The sequence below is a fragment of the Myodes glareolus genome, chromosome 17, assembly GCF_982192425.1.
Source record: "Myodes glareolus chromosome 17, mMyoGla1.1, whole genome shotgun sequence".
In the NCBI taxonomy this organism is placed as follows: Eukaryota; Metazoa; Chordata; class Mammalia; order Rodentia; family Cricetidae; genus Myodes; species Myodes glareolus.
The window spans coordinates 25,061,746-25,084,181 of record NC_142042.1 but is presented as its reverse complement, the minus strand read 5'-3'; the positions used below and the strand labels follow the sequence as shown (position 1 = coordinate 25,084,181).

At 41.5% G+C, this 22,436-nt stretch overlaps 1 protein-coding gene across 2 annotated transcripts in view; it reads right to left on the bottom strand.

Annotated features, from left to right (window-relative positions):
- The window catches only part of Arhgef38 (Rho guanine nucleotide exchange factor 38), a 103,166-nt gene extending 81,024 nt beyond the window's left edge, over positions 1 to 22,142 (bottom strand). For both annotated transcript variants that reach the window (XM_085677698.2, XM_048456751.3), the window contains exon 1: positions 21,796 to 22,142. In XM_085677698.2, coding sequence (XP_085533824.2) covers positions 21,796 to 21,991 — 196 coding nt within the window. In that variant the 5' untranslated portion in view covers positions 21,992 to 22,142. The remainder of the gene's footprint in view (positions 1 to 21,795) is intronic.
- Positions 22,143 to 22,436: the final 294 nt, after the last annotated feature.

Below are 22,436 nucleotides of genomic sequence, written 5' to 3'. Positions count from 1 at the left end.
AGAGGAAGAGACAAAACAGACAGACAGGAGCAAGCACACAGCAATCACCCCAATTGTGAGGCAAGTCCTTCAGAGAGAGTCAAGGGAAAAGAATTACCGTGATAGAACTGTGCTTAGCAACATTCTCTCAAGGATGAAGAGCCAATAAGTCTTCATTTTTATCAACAAATATCCCCATTAAAGGAAATTTGAGAGGTTTTCCCCTCAAAGAGCAAATGCTCTCACAGGGAATGTTGAAATAAGAAAGGAAGCTGAGGGAGACAGAACATGAATGGGGGGAAATAAGAGGCTCTTGGTCAGGGTTACTATTGCTGGAATGAAACATCAGGACAAAGTCAACTTGGGGAGGAAAGGCTTGAGTTTCCACATCACATTTCATCACTGAAGGAAGTCAGGACAGGAACCTAAACAGGGCAGGAACCTGAAGGCAGGAGCTGATGCAGAGGCCATGTTGGGGTGCTGCTTACTGGCTTGCTACACATGGACAGACTGCTTTCTTAACCCAGAACCACCAGCCGGGGGGGGGGGGGGGCATCCACAATGGACTTGCCTCTTCCACATGAATCACTAATTAAGAAAATGCTCTAGAGGCCTGCCCACAGCCGATTTTAAGGATGCATTTTCTCAACTGAGGCTCCCTCCTTTCAAATGACTCTAGCTTGTGTCAAGTTGACATAAACCTACCCAGCACAGAGGCTAAGAAAAAGTCAAATGTCATGGTGCACACACTTTTAATGCCAACACTCTGGAGGCAGATGCAGGTATATCTCAGCAAATTCAAGTCCAGCCTGGTTTTCATAGTGAGTGCTTGAAAGCAGGAAACAGCTAGATAATTTACAAATAAATTGACATTTCTCATTCTAAAATATTTTTTTTCACACAGCAATACCATGCAAGAATATGGCATACTGAAACATATTATGAAGAAATTGCCAAAACTGTAAGGATAAAGAACTGCCCCTGCTGTGGAACAATGGTCTTGTACCATGTTAAGATTTGTCACTTGTATTGGTTTAATAAAATGCTGATTGGCCAGAATCCAGGCAGGAAGTAATTGTCTTAGTTAGGGTCTTTATTACTGTGAGGAAATATCATGATTAAGAACAAGTTGGGGAGACAGGGGTTTGTTTGACTTATATTTTCAGATCCTAGTCCTTCATTGGAGGAAGTCAGAGCAGGAACTCATACAGGGCTGGAACCTGAAGGCATGAGCTGATGCAGAGGCCAGGGAGGAGAGCTGCTTACTGGCTTGCTCAGCCTGCTTATTTTTAATAGAACCCAGCACCACCAACCAGAGATGGTACTGACCACCATTGGCTGGGTCTTCCTCCACTGATCACTAATTGAGAAAATACCTTACAGCTGGATCTTATGGACGATTTTCCTCAACTGAGGCTCCTTCGTCTCTGATGACTAGCTTGCGTCAAGTTGACACACAAAACCAGTCAGTACAGTAATCATCGATCTCGTTCATCTGTGTGAACCATGGGGACTACAATAATGACCAGCCTGTTAAGATCTGCACACTCGTGCAACAATAGCATGAATGTCATGGAAGTAACCACCAGTTTCTGATTGGATTTAAGGTCAGTTCCACAAGATGAAACCCACAAACTCACAGTGTTATCCTGGCCAAGAACCTGTGGCTATAAAGGTTGTAGGCTTTAGGAGAGAACTGACAACTATTATTCTGCTAAATGGACATAGAATTAAACTGGCTCCTCATGACTATCATCATCATCATTGTTATAATTATTTTTCTAAACCAAAGTTGCACTATAGAACTCTGGTTATCCTGGAACTCACTATGTAGAGCAATCTGTCCTGGAACTCACAGAGAGCCACCTGCCTCTGCCTCCCAAGTTGCTGGGATTAAAGACATGCACCACCATGCCTGGCTGTATAACAGTGTTTTGCTTATAGGTTAGCACATCTCTCAATTCCTGTTCTAGAAGCTTCCTTTTGTCATAACTGATGATTGACACAGAGATGCACAGCTGGCCCAAGCTCAATGATTGTAGAGTGCTCAGACCTAAATGAGACATTTATAACATACCCACTTTTCCCAAGGTTGGAGAATCATTATGGAAGAGGAGGAAAGAGTGTAAGAGTCAGAGGTAGTGTAAAACAAAAGAATATTTTTAGGCACTATGGGGGTAGTTGTACATACGAATTCACAGTGGTTATGACATTATGCACAAGATCTATGCAACCTCAAGCCAGCAAAAATCCCAGCATGCAGCGGGAAGTAGACATGAAATAAATCCCTATTGTTAGCTGCTGAAGACAGAGAGTTAGCTTTTTTTTTTCTTTAATGGTGTGGCTCTTGGTAGATAGACCATGATCGAGTAGATGGCCATACACCCTAGAGTGTATGGGCAACACAAATTGAACTCGGTGGATTTAAAAAGAACTAAACATGAAGTTTTGTGAGTATGGAAGAGGAATTGGGTCTGGTAAGAGGTGAGGGAGAGGGCTATGTTCAAAATACGATGTATGAAGTTTTCAAAGAACTAATCAATTTTTTAAATTTTCATGGAAAACACATAAAAAAGTTGGCATTTTTAACTTGGGCTCAAAATTTCACATTTTATTTTCTGCATTAGTTGAAATCAATTAATTTTGAATAATTGTTAACCTGGGACTTATTTTGTCAAATCTTATTTTGTCAAATAAGTGACTGAAAGGGGTAGAGACATAGCCATTCATGAAATATCAAAATAAAACTGGAGTTCTTGCACTTCAAAACTAATTGGAACCATGCCAGAATGATAGACATATAGACAATAAAATAGATTATAAAGATAGAAATAAACCATCTCCTTTGTGGTCAATGACTTTCCATTTACATGGAAACCAAGATCATTCAAGAGTAGAGAATTATTTTTCAGGAAATGGTGTTAGAAGAAGCAGAAATGACATCAAACCTTTACTTGATAGTATTTATATAAAATTTTAGTCTTTAGTCCTCTAAGTTGAACCTCTAGTTGTAAAACTCTGAGAAGAAAATATAGCGTAAAGTTTTCGTGATACATTTGGCAGTGATTACTTTGATACTGCCACCAAAGGGTAAAACCACAACAACAAGAGAACTTAAGTAACTGAACTTCAGGAAGAGTTTTAAAATTTGTGCAAGAATAGCATCAATGCACTAAAAATTTTACCCATACGGTGGGAGACAAAGCTTAAAAATTAACATCTAGACCATGTAAAGAACTTCTGAAATTTAACAACAAAAATAAAAAAAATAATCATCCAAAATGGGCAAAACACTTGACCAAACATTTCTCCAAATATACACAGCCAGTGTGTGTCTGAAAAAACTCCCAACATTATTAATCAAGAAGGGAATGCAAATAAAACACAGTAAGACACACTCAGTGGGATCCTGCATTGCTACTAAAGACAAACCACAAGCAAGCCCTGCAATGATGTGGAGAATCTAGAACTCTTCCACACAACTGGTGGAAAGGCAGCAATGATCCAGACACTGTGAACAGTGTGATGATTCTTCCAGCAATCAACAATGGGTTACTATGTAGAGCAGCAATTCCACTTGTGAGTGTGTTTCTACATTAACAGAAAGCACGGCGTGCAAGAGGTCTGTGTACACGAGTTTATAGCAGCACTGGCCACATCAGTGGTCAGCAATAGTTAATGGATAAGCAGACTGTAGCAAACACATTAAACAGAACATTCTTAAGCCTTCAGATAGAAGGAAATGCTGGCATTCATTACAATATGCATGACTGTTGAGAACACTGTGTGAAGAGAAACAAACCAGGCAGAAAAGGTTGAATGCATATGATGTCCCTTAATTGAGGTTCTCAAAGCAGTTAAAGACCCCAGAGACAGCTGGTGTGGTGGCACCACTCAGGAGGCAGAGGAGGGATTTTGAGGGCATCCCCAGTTACCCAGTGAGACCCTGTCTCACAAAACCAAACAGAAATCACAGAGCTAGAAAGAGAATAGTTGCCAGGATCAGTGAAACATTCTCTTTGCACTTTTAAAAAAGTATTTTTATCTTTCGTGTAAGTGTGTGTTGGTATGTCTGCAGATGCCTGTGAACGACAGAAGACAGCATTGGGTTCCCTGGAGCTCGACATATGGCTCTGTGCTAAGGCTGTGAGCACTGGAAACCAAAGTCAGGTCCTCTGGAGGAGCAGTGAGTACTCCTAACCCCTGAGTCATCCTGTCACTCTACCCAGAGGGTTACACTTTCACAAGATGAAAATGGTTTTGGGTGTGAGTGGTGGTGACATTATAATATTATGGATATATTTAACATCGTTGAACTGTATATTTAAAATGGTTATGATGTTAATCTTTCTAGACATTGCCAGGATTTTTTTTTTAATTAAGGGACATACCACATAATGAGATCATAAAACAGAAGGAGAACAGAGGCATCCAAGGCTTTCTGGATATATTAAAATTTCCTTACAATTAAACACGTATTATAGTAATTGAAAAGGAAGAGGTTTCAATGTCAGAGACTGTTTCAAAACGCAAAACGATGCTGGGTTGAGTTTGGAGCACAGCAATTTAAACATAATAGATTGCATCTTTAAAAATAACATCTTAAAGGATTTCTAAACAGCACACGGAGAGCGTGGCTTATAAAAGTGGAGACGTGAGGTATAAATAGAGTAAGCCTTATAACCGAACACAGCTTTGTTCCAGACGGCGCCCTGGTGAAGAACGACCTTCATAGTTAATTACATTCTTGCATCTCAGCTGTTCCATGCGACCTCATGTGCCGCGCACTTGACTGGCAGCCTTGAGCCTGGCTGCCTTCTATCATGCGCTGTGTGTGCTGCGTCAAATTTCCCGGCAAAACTGTTATTTCAAGGTAATGTGTATAATAAAGCCATTCGCTTGGTGTCCAGCAGCATGACTTGTGACTGTACTGTCAGAATGAGAGCCACATTGATTGATACTCACCAGCCACCTCAGAGACATGCTTCCTGGACAAGAGGACCATTTTGGTCTCACAAAATGTTGAGAGGAGTGTGGCTTCTTGGTGAGATTCAACACAAAGCATCAGTAAGTTGCTAAAGGCGGATAACTTGAGCCCGAGAGTGATGATAATTTTAATACTCCCTACAGTTTCGCCCCCTCTCAATGTTACATGTCTTTATCCCATCTCTTTCATCGCAGCAGCATGTGGATAATATAAACGGCACTGTGCTGTTTTGGAGAGTGCAGTTTGGCAGCATTAAATGTGTTCCGTTGTGTGTAATCATTCCTGCTGTGTGTGTCCAGAGCATGTCCATCTCCCCAAGGTGAAACTCTCACTTCCTCATTCTCTCTTCTCCTCCACCATACTGCCTTTTGTGTCTACATGTTGGACCACTCTGGGTACCTCAATTTAATGGAATTATACAGTATTTTTCCTTTGGTCCCTGGCTTATTTCACTGAGCATAATGTCCTGAAGGCTCAACTATGCCATAATGTGTATCAAAAGCCTTACTTTTTAAGGTTTAGTAATATTTCATTGAATGCACACACTATATTTTATTTATGAAAACAATCTAAAATTGCTTTCGTTATATTAAATCATTGTCCATTGTTATTTCCTTATAATTTTCACAATACACTGTGCATGCCTGTAATGCACACAACAATTTGCAAGTATTTGTGAAGGACCAATATTCATAATCTATAATCCTTACAACCAAAAAAATGGAAAAATATGCTAATTTTAGTGGTGAAGAAACAGAGTATAAATATAAGTAGAATTTCTCCAGTGATTCCCAGATTACACTGAAGAACTGGGGTTCTAACCAGATGCGCTGGGCTCTGCAGCTGGCGCTCTCTCGCTCAGACCCCTGTCTGGCAATGCTACTATCGTGATACTCTGTGCATATGCAGTAGGATTTTGCTGGACAGAAGTATGTACAGGTCAGTACCGACAGTACCACTCACTGCTAGCGACACCAGCCAAGCCATGGGGTGTCACTAAATTGTTTCGTCTCAAGAAGAGAACTAAGAAAAGCTGGCAACGGCGATGATAACGAGATGTCATTTTTAAGTACCAGCTTTGCCACATAAGATGGATGTGCTTGCTCCTTACCTTTTAACAGACAGAAGTGGAAACACATAGAGGTGAAATCACTTGTCAAGCGTCTCACTGCTTTTAGTGGTGGGGCCAGGCTTGAACCTCCGTTTCTTCATCTGGCTTTGAAACCGTCATTTTAGCCACAGCTCACTGCCTGGGACTTGTGGGAGGTGAGAGGAAGCACGGCAATCACATTGCCCATGTCTGACACACAGACGGCCCTCCAAAAAGAGTCGCTTGTTCTTCATCTTATCAAAAATTACCTGTCACTGGTTCTGAATGGCACATAGAGCCCTTCTGCCTACCTACACCTGGGAAAGAACCCAAGGACAGGGGCACAGATGGTACATCTCTAAGGACATTTCCCCGTCGGCTGGGAAAAGCAGAATTATCAAGGACTACAAAGCCAGTTCCATGGCAGGCCTAATGTGCACGTCATCATTCAGACGGAATCCAAATGAGGCGGGAATTTGCCTTGACTTGCCATTTGCTATAGCATAATAATGACCGACTTCTTAAACTCCAATTATCTCCCATTTATCTCAAGGCCCAGTGACGGTGCTAAGAGGTTTCTGAGAATTTACCGAGAATGTCCTGCTTCTCAAGAAAGCTTAACAGCAGGAGGAGGAAGAAGGCTGCCTCTGCTGGGTACCATTGACTATTACTCTGGGACATCTGGGTGGTAATTCATTTCGATTAATTAATACTCTTGCTGGCATTAATTATTAGTGGTTGCTAACAAATCATCATGGACTTTAATGTTCATAACTGTGTCACTTGTCACTTAGTAAAGGAGAACTGAAAGTGGAAACTTTGCATTCTGACCTTGAAATTTTGTTCGCTGCCTTATGTAATAACAGCTGCTCTTAGCCTCTGGCCCCCTGATCCCAGAGACGGCAGGTACATGCACGCCTCTTGCAGTTATTTATCAGACAACTTCTCCAGTCACTTGATTGCAGACCAGAAGTGTAATATATCAAAAGCATCTAGCCTCAAATTAATTTATAATTTTATCATAACCACAAATGTATTCAGAGCTAAATGAAATCAGTAAGTATCAGAATTTGAAGTTAATAATTTTATAAATTACTTAGTTTGGAGAGTTAAAGAAATTTTGCATCTCATTCAATATCAATTTAAAACTTATCTATTGGATTTGAGTAGGTTCTGTTATAAATGTAGTAATGAATAATGCAACAGCCCTTGCTGTCAGGAGACTGGGTAACTAGAGGTAATGATGGGTTATTAAAGTCACTGGGTAAGTCAGCATTTTCCCTCCGCTCCCTAAAACATATGGGGATGTCTATGCACTTCCCTTAATAGTCAATTTTTTGCATTTCCCAAAAATTAGTTGCGTACAGCAGCAAACTTGACTGCATGGCTGCATTTTTATTGTAATTACATTAGCTTAGCTAAACACACATAAATTGGCAAAATATGTGAGCGATAAAACATGCGTGTTTCTATAATAACTGATTTAATGCTTTGAAACAATTTTACAAAGTCGAGTTGCCAAGCCGTTACTGCTATATTAGAGTTGGGATGAGACAAATGAAATGAAGAAGAAAACAATTCTAGAATGAGCCTGCAAACCAATCACTTTGCAATTTAGAAACATCAGTCAATATTGGGGCAAAAGACAGCGTACAGATTAATAATTATCATTCGCTGTGGCCTGGGCTAAGAAGTCTAGCGCAGCCTCGAAGCCAGGCTCTTGAGAGGTACCTAGGACAGAAGAGATGGCATTAGCTAAAGGAGCAGGGTATATAGCGCTTGACGGAAAATCAGGATGGGAAACACCTTCACGTGAGGGGAGTGTAGTTGTTAGGGGGCACGAGAAGACACTACGTTTACAGAGACTGTTGATACAGATCCTAAAGGCATCCTTAAAAAATCTCAGACTTTTAAATACTGCAAGCGCTAACTAGTGTTTGGTTTCTGTGCCAAAATACCTAAGGAAAACAACTTAAAGTGGAAATGTTTATCATGACTATGCGTCTATCTCAGTTCATGATTAGATGACTCCATCCTCTCTGGGCCTGTAGACAGAGCACAATGGCAGAAGAGCACAGTAGGGTAGGGAAGCTCATCCCAGGACAGCCAAGGAAGCAGAGAGAGGGACTAGAAAAAGCCAAGGACAAGATGCCCTGTGACCCACCTACCTGATTGGTAAACAATCAGGCTCACCTCACCTCCTGTTAATAATATCATCAGATTATGAATCAATCAATGGATTGATTCCTCAGGGAAGTCAGAGCATTCAGGATTCAACAGCCTCTTAGTGACTGGTTCTACTAGCTGGGGACCTAGTCTTTAACACTATACCTTTTGGATAGGCCCTTTATACCCAAACCATGACAATAGTAAATCATTGGAAAAAGCAGTGATACAATTAAGTTTTTTTGGGGGGGGGGGCAAGGTCACTTTGCCATATTTGGGAGGAGAGGTTTCCAATCAAGCCTAAAGGCAAGGAAGCAACGGCAGCCATTTAACTGCACAGCTAAATAGTCTGCGTAGTCTATTTCCATCACAATGATAAGAAGTGAACAAATCAAGAGACACTTAGAAAGAAATTAGTATGGCCTATCAATCAGTGCAGGCTAAAGGAGGGGTGAAGCCTAAGCTTAGATTTCTGAGTTGGTTGACTAGGTAGTGTGACCATAAAACCAAATAAGGAAGAACAGGAAAATAATGAGGAGGAGACAAGATGACAGTTGTACCTAGTCCTATGCTTTACTTAGAGAACAAAACTAATTTCTAGAAAATCCAAGTCTAGGCTGGAGAGACGGCTCAGCGGTTAAGGGTATTTGCTGTTGTAATGGAGGACCAGAGTTTCGTTCCCAGTATACACATCAGCTACCTCACAACTATCTGCAACTCCAGTTCCAGGGACTCCAGTGCTCTCTTCTGGCCACCTTGGACACCAGAAACACACGTGGTGGACATATATGCAGACACCCACTAATACATATAAAACAAACATAAATACATTTTTTTTTAGAAAGAAAGCAAAGAAAGCCACGTAAGCAACAAAGGCAGAAATGGAGGTCAGACCATCGTCTTATCCATCGGCATCATCAGCATCATCAGCATCATCAGCACCAGCATCAGTCTAATTCTCGTTGTCCACTCATTATTGAATCTAGAGTTTTATTCTCACTAGATCCTTGCCACCTCCCCAGATATGATCATAAATGGTCTTTAACCCAGGTCTTATTTCAAACCTTTCCCCATGTTTGCCACACCCCACAAAATACAAAAGCAAAATAAACAAAAAGCACTCGGCAGGATGCTATGGAACCCTATGGGCATAATTTTCACACGGTAAAACTCTTTTATCAGCTAATGGAAATCTGACCCACAGGAAGATGAATGGAGTGAGCCTTCTGTGAAATAGGTTGAAAATAATTGCGTGTCAGGCAGGTTTTGGAGGGAAGCCAGGGAGGTATTCAGAGAAAATATGGAAGAGATGAACCTCCACTGCTCCAACTTTGAAAGCTCAACTACTAGGGGAGGAAAATACTTTATCCTCACTCACAAGGCTTCTGATTTATTTCCTCCAACTGCTAATTGCTGCAGAAGATAGCAATGTGGCTTTCTAAAAGGATTTCAGCAACACTTACAGGCTTGAAAAATACCGAAGTCGTATGGGTTTGAATTTAGAGGCCCTAACAGTGAGTGGAATAGCACAGCCAGGATAATTAGGAGCTAAAAATGGGTGGGAACTTTCTGGAAATGTCTTTATTTCACGGCCTTAGTAGAAGAAGACAAATGAAAAAGGAGGCTCTAAGTTCTGAACAGAGTGAGAATGTGGTTAGGTAAATCTTGCCTTGCTCAGTTTTTCCCATTGTATGTGTCTTATTGTTGAGTGTATAGGGTTTTGACTGGGTAAGGCACTGAGTTTTATCCACATACTCATTTGTTCAACAAATATTTATTGAGTGCCCATGGTGCCTGTGAGTGACTCTTAGCTTGACAATGCGTCCTCTTAGGAAACATTTGTGAACAATTTGTGTCTGTTTTTGTTGTCCTAACAGAGAGGTGTGAAGAAGAGCTTCTAGCAGCTAGTCCACAGAAGATGAGGACGCTGCTTATGTCCCACAGTGCACGGGGCCTCACAGGACAATGGAGAATATTCTCTCCCCAAATGTGAGCCATGGCACTGCTGAGAACTCGGTTCTGATTATAGCGACACAGCAGTGGAACACAAAGCGCAAGCCTTGGTCTTTTGAAACATCTTTTAGTTGTGAACGAGTAAGAGTGAGACAATCACTGGTGAGAAATAAGGCATGCCAGATAGTGAGTGGTGGAACGCTGTGACAGAACATGATCAGGAAATGGTCACGGTCACAGCTGCCACTGGGAGAGAAGGTCACCGGAGGGCCACTTAGAAGCAGAGTTTCAAATAGAAACTTCCAGAAAAGCAAGTCAGAGTTTCTGTAACAGTCACAGGATTGACATCAACTATTCTTTTCTTTCTTTCCTTCCTTTTTTCTTTTCTTCCTTTCTTTCTCTCCTCCTTTCTCTCCCTCCTCTGCTTTTGCCTAGAATACCTGAATAAATTCACTGCAAAATAATTTGAATAAACTGTGAGAAAATCATTTGAGAATCATTGCTTATTCCCTCTTTTTTTTTAGATTCTAATTTTTGTTAAATTTGTATTTGGCTGCTTTATACCTGTACACAAAGCATTCTGGTTATTCTCAACTCCTTCCTCTCATGTCTCTTTCCCACCTCTGTTTGCTCTCAATTCCATGCAAGGCCTACTTTTGTATTTATGTCCTTTGGTTTCATTTTGTGAGCCACTGAGTTTAGCCAGGGCCATCTATCTTACAATTGTTTGGAACTGCCCAGTGGAGCCTGCTGGGCTCACCTGAGCTACACAACTGAAGACATTGACTTCTCCTCCCCAAGAACCAAAAGATAACGTTCAGAACAGAGAGGCAGGGCTCTGTGAGTGCCTCCCCAGCCCATGTCTGACTGATGACACACCCTTTCCTGTACTGGCCCAGTGCAGGCGACCACAGCTGCTGTGTTTTCATGGTTGCAATGGCTGTCATGCCAAAGAACCAGCATTTCACAGCCCTGCTCTTTCTCTTTCTCATTGTCAAAGCATCAGACGTAGAGGTACGTCATTTTCCTCTCTATTCTCTCTCTCTTTCCTCTCTGTTCTTTGTGTTGTCCTGGGGACTGAACTCAGGGCTACACATATGTTAGACGAACATTTTATCACTGAGCTAGATCCCTAGCCTTTCATTATCTATTTAATTATCACTGCAATAGATTTCAGAAGAATAAAAAACAGAATTTGTTTTCCTTTCAACTAACGGAAATTGATTCTTTAAAGTTCTATTTAATCACTTATTGTAGATTGTGCATTCTAAGCACCATCTACAGTGATCCATACATCAGTATATGTATGTGTATAGTGCACATGTGCATAATTGTGTACATATTGTGGGTTATATCCCCCATCATGATCTAATATGAGGTCCTCGGCTATCATACAGATTTCAATACAATCTAAAAGTTCAAAACTACAGTTTGAATATCTTAAAATAAATTTTTAGTTTTTTAATTTAAACAGTTTAGAACATACAGCAAAAACTGTAAGGATTTGAAATTTTGTGATTAGTTTTTCCTCATTCAAAAATTTTATTAATACAATTTTAATGCAAATTTATATAATGATGTGTAAGTTATATTTTGCATACTAAAAAGAAAATGTGTATACAGCTCAGAGTAGAGCATTAGCCTAGGATACATAAACCCTAGGTTCAGTCCCCAGACTAGAAAAAAGAAAATGTGTAAAAGTTATTTCATGTAACTGCAATGTGGTAAAACTTCACTTTTTTCGGGGAATATAGATTTTTTTTCTCCAACTGTTCCTTCATCAAAAAGAATCTAAATTTATGGCCTTATATGACATATATAGAAAGAAATATTAAAAATTAAATGATTAAAGCATAAAGTGAACTTATACTTTTAGAAATATTTAGTTTTGAATAGTTTATTTTAATTTTAATTTTTTTTTTTTGAGCTGAAGACTGAACCAAGAGCCTGGCACTTGTCCCTCTTTGGGGCTAATTAACAAAGACAACATGGACTCTTTGGATAGAAGCACCATGAGTAGACATCCTGGCTGTCTTCCAGCAAGCATTCTTATTGAGCTGTGTTCTGTGGGGTTAGTGCTGTTCAGCAGCTCAGACCAGCTCCAGTAATTCATGCTAGGGTTTAAGGTAGACTATTCCAGTTATTCTAGGACGTGCTGACTTTTTTCGCTGTGCACACAGATCTTCTTTATTTACATGTATGTAAAACGTTTTCTTGCAAGTGTAAAATGAAACAGTCCTCGAAAATACGTGCTCATGGTTTGCTTAAAGGTGGCAGTGAACGTCCTTGTAAATCAGAGGATCTAAGGACTTTTGAACATTTTTCAAAACATTGTCAAGATTGGTCATTCCCTTAAGAAAAAAAAAAACAGAAAACAGGTATGACTACTGAAGACTAAGGAGAGAACAAAGAAGAATGCAGTTAATTTACACACATACACACACACACACACACAGTGACCTGAACACAGGGCACTCAGAAGAACTGATTTCACCACTTACTAGTTGTGTGACCAGCTAAGTGACAAACGCAAATATTCAGCGGGTGTCTGGGTACCTTCCATTTTCAACACTCAAAGAAGAAAATCAGTATGTATTTATCACCTTGTTTCAAATCATAGGATATGTTTAATCACTCTGAGTGCCCCACCCCTGAAAATCCTAAAAGGCTTCTTATTTCACTGTTTTGTTCTGCACCCACCCCACCTACATCTTAGAGGTGCAATTAAACTTTTTCCTATCACAGCTTCTGCGTTGCTTTTTGTGTGCCTCTGATGTCATAAAGACTTAGTTGGGGCAAAGGTTATGATAGCAGTCAATTGTATTTTCTTCTTCAATCTCTTGATGTCTGTTATCTTTCCTCTGCTACAGAAAAACAAAATAACGTAGCTGCAAAAGTTGGCTACCATTAGATACTAGGAAAATTGGAATTACAGAAATGCACCAGTCATACGAATCAATACAGCTGCAGTTAACCATTAAATACTTTTAAATCATTACATGGACAACAATTCAGGGGAGGGAGTGCACACCAAATATCAGGCACCCCTTAAATACTAAAGTAGGCCTAAGTTTCTACTCCCAAGAGGAATTATATCTAAGTAGGAAAAAGAGAGGAGGTTGGTATAAATATGTGAATTCAGAGATGAAGGATCCTGAATTCAGGATCAGAGATGATCACTGAAGGAACAGAACACACCCCTCCACAAGCGATTTCCTGTATGGATTATTCTGAGCTGAAGGTGTCTGGGAATGGCAGCTGCAGGAAGGGCTCTGTCTCTCTTGTTTTTTTTTTTTTTTCACTCTAAAAGTAAAACACAAATTTCCACGCGGAGAGGGGCTGGCTGGGTCAGGAAGAATAGAGCTCCGGTCAGTGGAGGCAGACAACATCCCTTCTTGAAAAACCTACAGCCTTCCTCAATTTCTTGCCGGCGGTTTTTCTACAGTACAGAACTCCAGGTTCATCTGTGTCTTTGGGATGGTTGCTTTTCTCTATAAAGTACTTTGAGTCAAATAAGAGAAACAGATTTCAAATAAAAGCTGTCGCTTTTCTCCCAGTCAATCTGCCTTTTTGTCAATTCATTTCACCATCCCCATCCACAGATTCTAAGAGGGCAGAGGAATGGTATTTCCTTTCCGTGCCAATGTAGACAGGGACCTTGGTGGCGGGGGGGGAGGATTGTGGAGGGTGCAGAGACCTCAGTGAGGAGGATCCAGACCTCCAGGGATTTAAGGAAAGAAACTTTCAGCGTGAGCAAAGGCCTCGTTCCCAGCCAGGAAACAGGTGCGTGTTTAACTCTACATTTCTGATTGCTGATCATAGAAAATTGCTGGCACTTGTGTGGGAGGAGACACCTTCGAATTCTTCGAGGGACTCGCTGTTTTTCCCTGAGTAAAATCAGGGCTGCACTGAAGGTAAACAATACCTTCAATCAGCCATTTCATAACCAATACAGAAGCAGAAATCCGTGACAGCTCTTTTTTTTTTTTTTTTTTTTTTTTTTTTTTTTTTTTTTTTTTTTTTAGTACTGACATTAGAGACCTAACATCAAGAAGCATTCAGGGAAAAACAATTTCTTACTCAGACACCTAGACTGGCAGCGAGATGGTATGGCCTTTCAGCCTCCTCAAGTCACAGCTCCCTGAGATAGCCAGAGAGATCCAGGCATTCTCTGCCATGTGCAGCTTCCCCAGAATTGCTCTTCCCTGATTCACTAATCAAGGGAGAAATTGCTCCAGATCCCCTCGTACAAAGGCTTTTAATCACAGGCTCTGTTTTCCTGCTGCATTCACGTTTGCAGCTCAGGATTCAGGCTGACTTTGTAGGATTCTATTACAGTCTCACCCACCCATACACAGAACTGCTAATGTCTGAATGACAACTCCATAGTTTTGTTTGCTTGCTTTATTTTGTTTTGTTTCGTGAGACAGGACCTCTCTGTGCAGCCCTGGATGTCCTAGACAGCGATGCTAGGTGTTGAACTCATAGAGATCTGCCTGCTTCTGCCTCCTGAGGACTGGGATTAAAGATATGCCACCATATCCTGCTAACAACATACTTTCATTTGTAACGGTGGTGTCTTCTCCACCTTTGCTACAAACTAGGGCTTTCAGCCTCTCAGATGTATGATGCATTTTATGGAGAGGAAAATAAAGGATGATGGGCATCAAAAGTAAAGAAGAGCGTGAAGGTGTTCAACGAAGCAGAAAATTGGGACCATTAAGCTCCCACTACGAGAGGAAGACTTGCTTGGCCTAATTTTGCCATTTTAGTCCCTGAAAAACAGCAGCAATAAGAATTATTTTTAAAAACAGCAAAACTGGCTAGGACACGTTGTGGAAGAAAGAATGTGCGTTTCCAAGCAAAAGCTGGCCAGTCAAGCTGTGTCACAAGAGCAGAAGAATGTCACCACATGGTAAAAGACATGCAGTAAACACCAAATTGCTTTAACATGGTATCAGTAAAATGTCTGGCAAGTTACTTAACTGGCTGTATTCTGTTTTCCAAAACCCCAAGTTTTACCATCTACATTTTCAACTACAAAACCAGAAGTGCAAAGATTCGGGATTATGTGCTGGTGTGTGGAAGTCCTTTGCTGGCATCACCCTGGTGGGTAATGGCGCTCACTTTTTCTCTCTTCCCTCCATTTCACTTTCCTCTTGCTTTGCAGGATCCTGCATAGAGGGAAGATCAGATGCAGGAGGTATGTCACAGCCCCAAATTCATTCCTGCCCTTCTCCAGCAACCCGGTGCAAGGGTACAAATGCTTCTGGCATGCCATGCCCACATATCTAAAAGTTATAAGCACAGCTGGCCAACTGTCAAATGAAAAGTGATGTAGCTTTCTTTTTTTTTTTTGACAAGGATACCTTCATAACAATCTGAAAACTAAGTTCAAGCTTAGATTTCTCAGATCTGTAAGAGTGTCATGCCAGAATTCAGATCAATGGAGGGGCACACGCACTCCTACCTAGTCTTAAGACTTGTAAACTTAATCTTGCACTTTTAGGCCTACCATCTACCAAGGGCATCCTAGGCATGATACAAATACTCCAGTTTGATCAGTTCAAGAATTTTTCCATAATCAGTTACCTCTCAGGACTAAATGAAAACACAGCATAAATCCACCCATAGGAAAATGGGATAGGAACAGGCCAAAGCAAGCCTACAGCCAGTGTTGAAGACTGTGCATCAGAAAATTCCAAGGTTCCAGATACAGTCTCCGTGGGGGAATAAGGCAGCCTAACAGGCAGTAACCTTGATACCAAGGACTCTCCTGAAGTGGAGAGTCCTTGAAACTCAGGAGTGCACAACCAGCGACACTCAACTTTCACCTGAGACCGTACGTGTTCAGTGTTATTATGATAATCCCACTTTCCCCAAAAAAACCAACCCTTACAAAAGAACTGACGTTAATATGATGGTGCCAGCTTGGAAATAGAATTCTATAAACAGACATTTTAAAAAAAAACTTCTATACTAGCAGAGGTAAAGATTGTCGTGGAATATTTGTTTCCATCATGAAGATGTGTCTTTGCCAAGGCGCCGTCTGATTGGTTTAACAATGAGCTAAATGACCAATAGCCAGGCAGGAAGAGAATAGGCGGGACTTCTGGGCAGAGAGAGCGGAAGTCAGCAGGACGAATCTAGGCCCGTGGGAAGAGTCAGTGTGATGCAAAGCAGGTCAGGCATTGGAACAGAGGAAAGGTAACTGAGCCATGTGATAGAACATAGATTAAAAGAAACATGTTAATTAATTTGTAAGAGCTTGTTAGAAAAAGCCTAAGCTAAGGCCATACTTTCATAATTAATAAGTCTATGTATGTGTCATTGTTTACCGGCTGCCGTCCCCCATGAGAAACTACAAAACATGAACATTAATCGAGCCCTATCTCTTTCTAGTCTGTTCCCCAGTTCTGTCCCTATTTTTATATACATTTATTTTCATATCTGGCATCCCCTCCCCCCAGCGTCTCTCTTCTTTCCTTTCATTCTCTCTCACCACTTGTTTCCACATTTCACGCCCTGGTGAAGTTCTGGTTTTTATGGATAAGAAAAACCACACAACTAGAAATAATACCTTCCGTCTTTAGGAAAGTTACAGAAAAACCAGCCCTGATCAACACAGGAGGAGTGGTTTTTGCCCATCTCCTGGGGTTATGTTGGAGTCACTGCCTTCCGTGGCTGGGGATTTCAAACAAATTTTCTAACACCTGTAGGACACCTTGACTCTCTGCTGAAAAAGGAGGCACTGGAATGCACTTCCATTTGGTGGTTAAAAAGGAGGCACTGGAATGCACCTCCATTTGGTGGTTAAAAAGGAGGCACTGGAATGCACTTCCATTTGGTTGTTAAGCATGAATGAGACAGAAACTACTGGAAACAGTTAGACTTTCTTTTCAGGGTTTGTTCTCCAAACAATCACACACCTCTTTTGGCAGGTGTCAGGTTCCTAGTTCTGTAGCATTGTCTTTAGCAAATGGTGTTTGGAGGTGACAGAAGGATCTGACAGGAATCAGCATGGCTCTGGCTTAGAAACACATAGGTAGAATAGCCTTTCCTTTCATGGACTCCTCCACGAGGCCTGGAGCAAAACAGTCACAAGTCTTTCCTTGCAAGTTGCTCCTACTCACTTCCAGATTAACCTTTAGAAACACCATACATTGAGTGGACTCATAATTTGGCCAAGTTCAACTATTCAGTTGAGTCGGGTGTGTTCGTATTTTGCAATCTGTATGAAGTGTGTGCCTTAGGGAAGTTTGTTTTATTAACATCAGAGTACCAAAACCTTAGGATTTTACAGGAAAACCTACTAGTTCCTTCTCAGTGGTAAGAGAACTTTTCTTTTCTGAGGAAGGAATGAAATATAATAAAAGAAGGACGGGAATAAGATGCCATCGGCCCTGCTAAGAGTATAAGTTTTGACTCCTGTTATCAGAGATAATGGCATTTTTTTCTATTTACGTCCATTCTCAGAGACTGCTTGATTAACAAAAACATTTACCAACCATAGAAACTAACCAGAGGGTGAAAACACTGCTGGTCAGTTATAGCTTTTCTAAGCTTGTATTATAGATTGTGTGGCATAAGGGGACAAGTTTTTGTTCCTCACCATTCTACTGGCTGTGAAATCCAAGGTCAAGTTCCTAGCAGACCTGATTTCTGATGAGGGCTTCCTTCCTGGTTTACAGGTGTCTATACCAATGGCAGCAAAGAGGAAAGAAAGCTTCTTGAGTGTCTTTTGAAGATATCAGTTCCATTTATTACGGTTCTTGTCCAGGATCTGATTACTTCCCAAAGGTCTCATTTCTAAATATCATTTTTTGGACTAAGTATTGCTGCGAAAGTTTGGGTTTATGTGTAAAAACATGTGGTCTGAGGGGCAGAAACTTCATCCGTAACATCAATCGTTATGGTTTCAGACAAGACCGCAAAACCTCAGTCACTAACATTTTAATAAAAATCTTAAGCGGTGCAGAAATATCTCGAGTGCACACACATGTCCATGTATTTTTTATATAGATAGCTACGCATGCAGGTGTATAGAACCAAGTCATGCTTAATTCAAATAGAGTTAATACGGGTAATGATATTTGAAATCCTAAATTTTTACATCTTAACTTTAAGCTCCCCCTGATGTTTCGTCTAAGACCCTCAGTAGGATGGGAATAAGGAAGCTAGCTAATCTGAAAGGTGGGATGTATGACTGTAAGGAATGGGAGAAGGGTGAACAAAGTATAGTCACTGTACTCTACCGCGCAGAGTGAGACACGAGATAGACCGCCACCAAAATGTAGTCATTATGTGTGCAATTCTGTACATCCACATGTTTTGTTTGAATGAACAATCATATTGATGGCTGGAGGTATGAACCGTCCCGTATGAAGGCGCACGCCTAAGCTTTATTCAGGCTTTGGGGTCTGCTCACGTCCTTTGCCTGCATGGGTCAGAACATTCAAATCATTTCTTCTATTGAATAGTTACTGACTAGGTCAATACAATCGAGTAGTTATTTGTGCTGGGCCTGACTCCACGTGCAGAAATGGGACAATTAACAAAGCAAGTCTCTTTCGTGGAGTATGGGTAGGGTCAGGGATTGGAGAGGGGAGAGTCGATATAAGCAATAAGGAAGAACAGTAGATTTCAGATGAAGCATAGTGGAGAAGTTAAAATGCCCCTGCTTCCCATCTGTACTTTCTCCCTATCTCCAGCTTATCACGTCTTAGAGACCTAAGAACTTCCTCCACCCAGTGGTTGTTCGGAACCTTTGATCCAGCCCCTACTTCCACCAAGCTGCTGTTTTGCATCTGTTTGTTTGCCTTTCTTATCTTTCTCAGGCAGACTCCAAGGCTTTGAGGAGTAAAATATGTTCTTTTCTTTTTTTTAAATAACATTATTCTTGTGCTTTGGCTTAGCATTAAGACAAGACCCGACATATAACATATATGACCAACCGATTCACTGAATAGTCTGGTATAGAGGTAAAGAAACCCAGTGCTGGGTTTAGCATCCAGCTATCCCTGCACAGCCAAAAGTGTATCAGGAGGAATGGCTGGGAAGACGACCTTCTACAAGATCTTTAGAATATCACCTTTAGAGATGTTTTCTGTGGCCCTGATCCCGTAGTTTTTATGAAAAGCTTCATTTGAAAAAAAAATATTATTGCAACTTAAAATTTAATCAGCTAAAACATTATAAAAATTAAAAAAAGAACAACAACAGGAAGGCTGCCTCGTGTGAATTAAAAGGTAAGCTCCCAGACACCGGAGAAAGGTCCGTTTTTCAGGACCAACGAGCTGGCTTCCCCAGAGAACTGGAGCAGTGAATTACTCAAATAACAACACACCACTGAAAACAACTGCCTGAATGAATTGAGATCTGTACGAGTACTGGAAATTCCAGTCTTCGAAAGCATCCTGACCTCAAAATCATTTTGGACCATCTTTCTGGGGCTCAATCCAGTCCAGGTTGCCTTTTTAAAATTCCTCCTGGGGACTACCAGTCCCAGCAGAGATGGAGGCCAAACCTTTGCCATTTCAATAAGGGAGAGATGTGGGAGTCACCTGACCACAGTCCATGGTGGGCATTGAACAAACCAGACGGAAAACCCAGAGAGCTGCCTGCCTTGAACATAGCAGAGGAAACGCCTCCCACCACTGCCAAAGCATCTGCTGTAAATGAATGCTGAATGTTCCCTTAGGCATTGGAATTTAGGTTTTACTGGATTACAGCTAAAGATGTTTCTTCTCAGAAATCCAGCTAAGTTATGGCTCTGATGTGACCTCTACACTCCCTGGTGATTCCCAGCCAGAAGTACTTCTAGGAACATGGGTGAACTCTGAGTCTTCTTTACATTTTCAAAGACAACATCCAGCAGAAAAGACAAAACTCACAAACCAAATGAGTGTGTAAGCAGCCTGCGGACTTTGACAGAGTGACTAACAAACGCCCACTGGGTGTTGTGGCCGTTGGCCTATATTGTTGAATACAGTTAGGAAGAGAAGGGCAAAATTTAGTAAGTTCCAAAATTATTCCTAACTTATTTTTCTGATGGAAAGTCTGAGGCAGAAAGATGCTGGATTAGTGAAAGTGATGGAAGAGGCATTGCTGGGAACAGTGTGGGGGACTTCTGAATTCCTGTGTGACCTATCTTTATCAAGGAACACAAAGAAGTTCGAAAGCATAGACATAAAAGTTTGGGTAAATATCCTGCTTGGCCTTTAGTATGGTACCCAATGGTCTTGAAATTGAAAATAACTATTGTTCTTATTTACAGAGCATATGATATCTGTCAGCCAAGGTACTAGAGGTTTCTGTAATTGTCTAATTCGATCTTCAACACTATATGACAGATATCATTAATCTCACGTTCAAAACTAAGAAAGCTGGAGCTCAGAAATTTTAAGACATCTTTCTTCAAAATCTTGTATGTAGTAAATTGAAAAGTCATAATTGGAAACCAAGTGTGCGTGACTAAAATTTGCACTCTTCCCCACCTTGCCTGGAAGGATCAAATACTATTCCTCATTAAACATCGCTTCTTTAAGGATAAAGACCGACATTGCAATTTAGGGTTGAGCCATGCAGAGTTTTCAAAAGGCATTAGGCCCCAGTTAGAGTTTTTAAACGTTTAATTTAAATGCATTTGAGCTGATTAATTTGCATAACCAAGTCTAAGCTTGTTTCCGAGGAAGGCGCTCCGCTCCCAAGTGTGTCCCATTGGTCCTTTAGTGTTGTTGCAGTTTTGAAGTCTAAAATGACAAGTCGCAGTGGGCTGGGGGGACTTCCTGCCCGCTTTGTGCACCAAACAGGAGAGACAGGATCTGGAGGCTCACACGGCAGGTGCAGCCGCGGAGACAAATCTCCGCCTGCTGTCACACCAAATGAAGTCTTACCGGAGCAAATGACCTTTAGAGGGAAGGGGAGTCGAGAGGAGAGAGGACTTCAGGGCCAGATATGGAAGATGTGCTATAATAATGGTGCCAAATTATCTTACCACCATCGCAGAAGTAAAGTGGTTATTTCCTATGTTGCGTGTGCGGAACAGCTCTGCCCCGTTTGGAGGCTATTCAGTCCACTCTGAGGGCACACTCGTTGAAGTGATTTTTTAGGAATTCTTTCAGAGCATCCCACTGACTATAACATTACTTAGTTTTCACAGACATGATTATAGTTCCACAGCCCTGTCTAAGGTAACGTCAATCATGGCTTAGTACAGTTTCCTTGCTAGAGCTCACGGTGTGACATCTTAGAGCCACCTACCGGGGTAAACTGCCTCTTGGAGGTTTTAAAATCACATGTGTACCAGTCCTTCCCCCTTTTTACGTTGGATGGGGGAAGGAGGAGGAACAAGGAAGGTAGAGGGAAAAAAATATTACTCTCACCAGAGAAAATTGAACGGTATTAAGAAAAATTCAGTGGCGGCTCTTTAACCACTGATTCTCAACATAGAAATTGTCTCTATGTCTCATGAGTCCCTTTCAATTTCATTTTCTTGTTTTGTGAGAAGGGAAAGTTGGATCTGATTTTCTCCTCTGTCTCTGGTGTCCCTGCAAATGGGAACGCACCAACATAGACCTCGAGGGGAGCCACCTGCGGCAGCTTCCTTTCCTTTGGTTACCTTGTAGTTTCTGGCTGTATTCGGTCCTGTCAGACTGGCTCCTCCTCAAGGTGCCAGAGTGGTCCCCAGGAACACTGCTGTCCACCACAGTGTCTGTCTTCCTCCTCTCCAGCATGTACAGCCTGGGTCTCAAGAAGGTCAGGTTCTTTCTCTTGCTTGCCATGGTTTCCTTCCCAGTGGCTTCCCTGGGCTCCATCTGAGGCCCTGAGATAAACTTTTGACTTTTGCAGGCAATGGGTGGTTGCTTAAGCGCCTCAGAGTGAACCTCGGCATGAACTGACCCCCTTCTAACGACACAGCTTCACTGCAGGGTTACCTGTCTGTGACTGCTACCTGGAGTCCCCGAGCTCCACCCCTATGAGGTCATTCTTTTTTTATACCTACCATCCAACAGGGGCAGTTGCCACCTGTTACCCGAGAGACCTGCCGCGCTGAGTTAGGCAAAGCAGGTACTCTACCGTCACATGCTACCGAAGCAAACAAAAATCTCATTGTGTGGGGCGAGGAGCTGGGGGTGGGGAAAGGGAAAGCGAGCAAGGTGGGGCAGGGAGGAGGGCAGGGAAGGACATTAGCAGAACCCACAGCCTGTGGCTTGAATGCGTGCCCATGGGTGTGTGCAGGTGCGCTCTGAGAACTGTGTT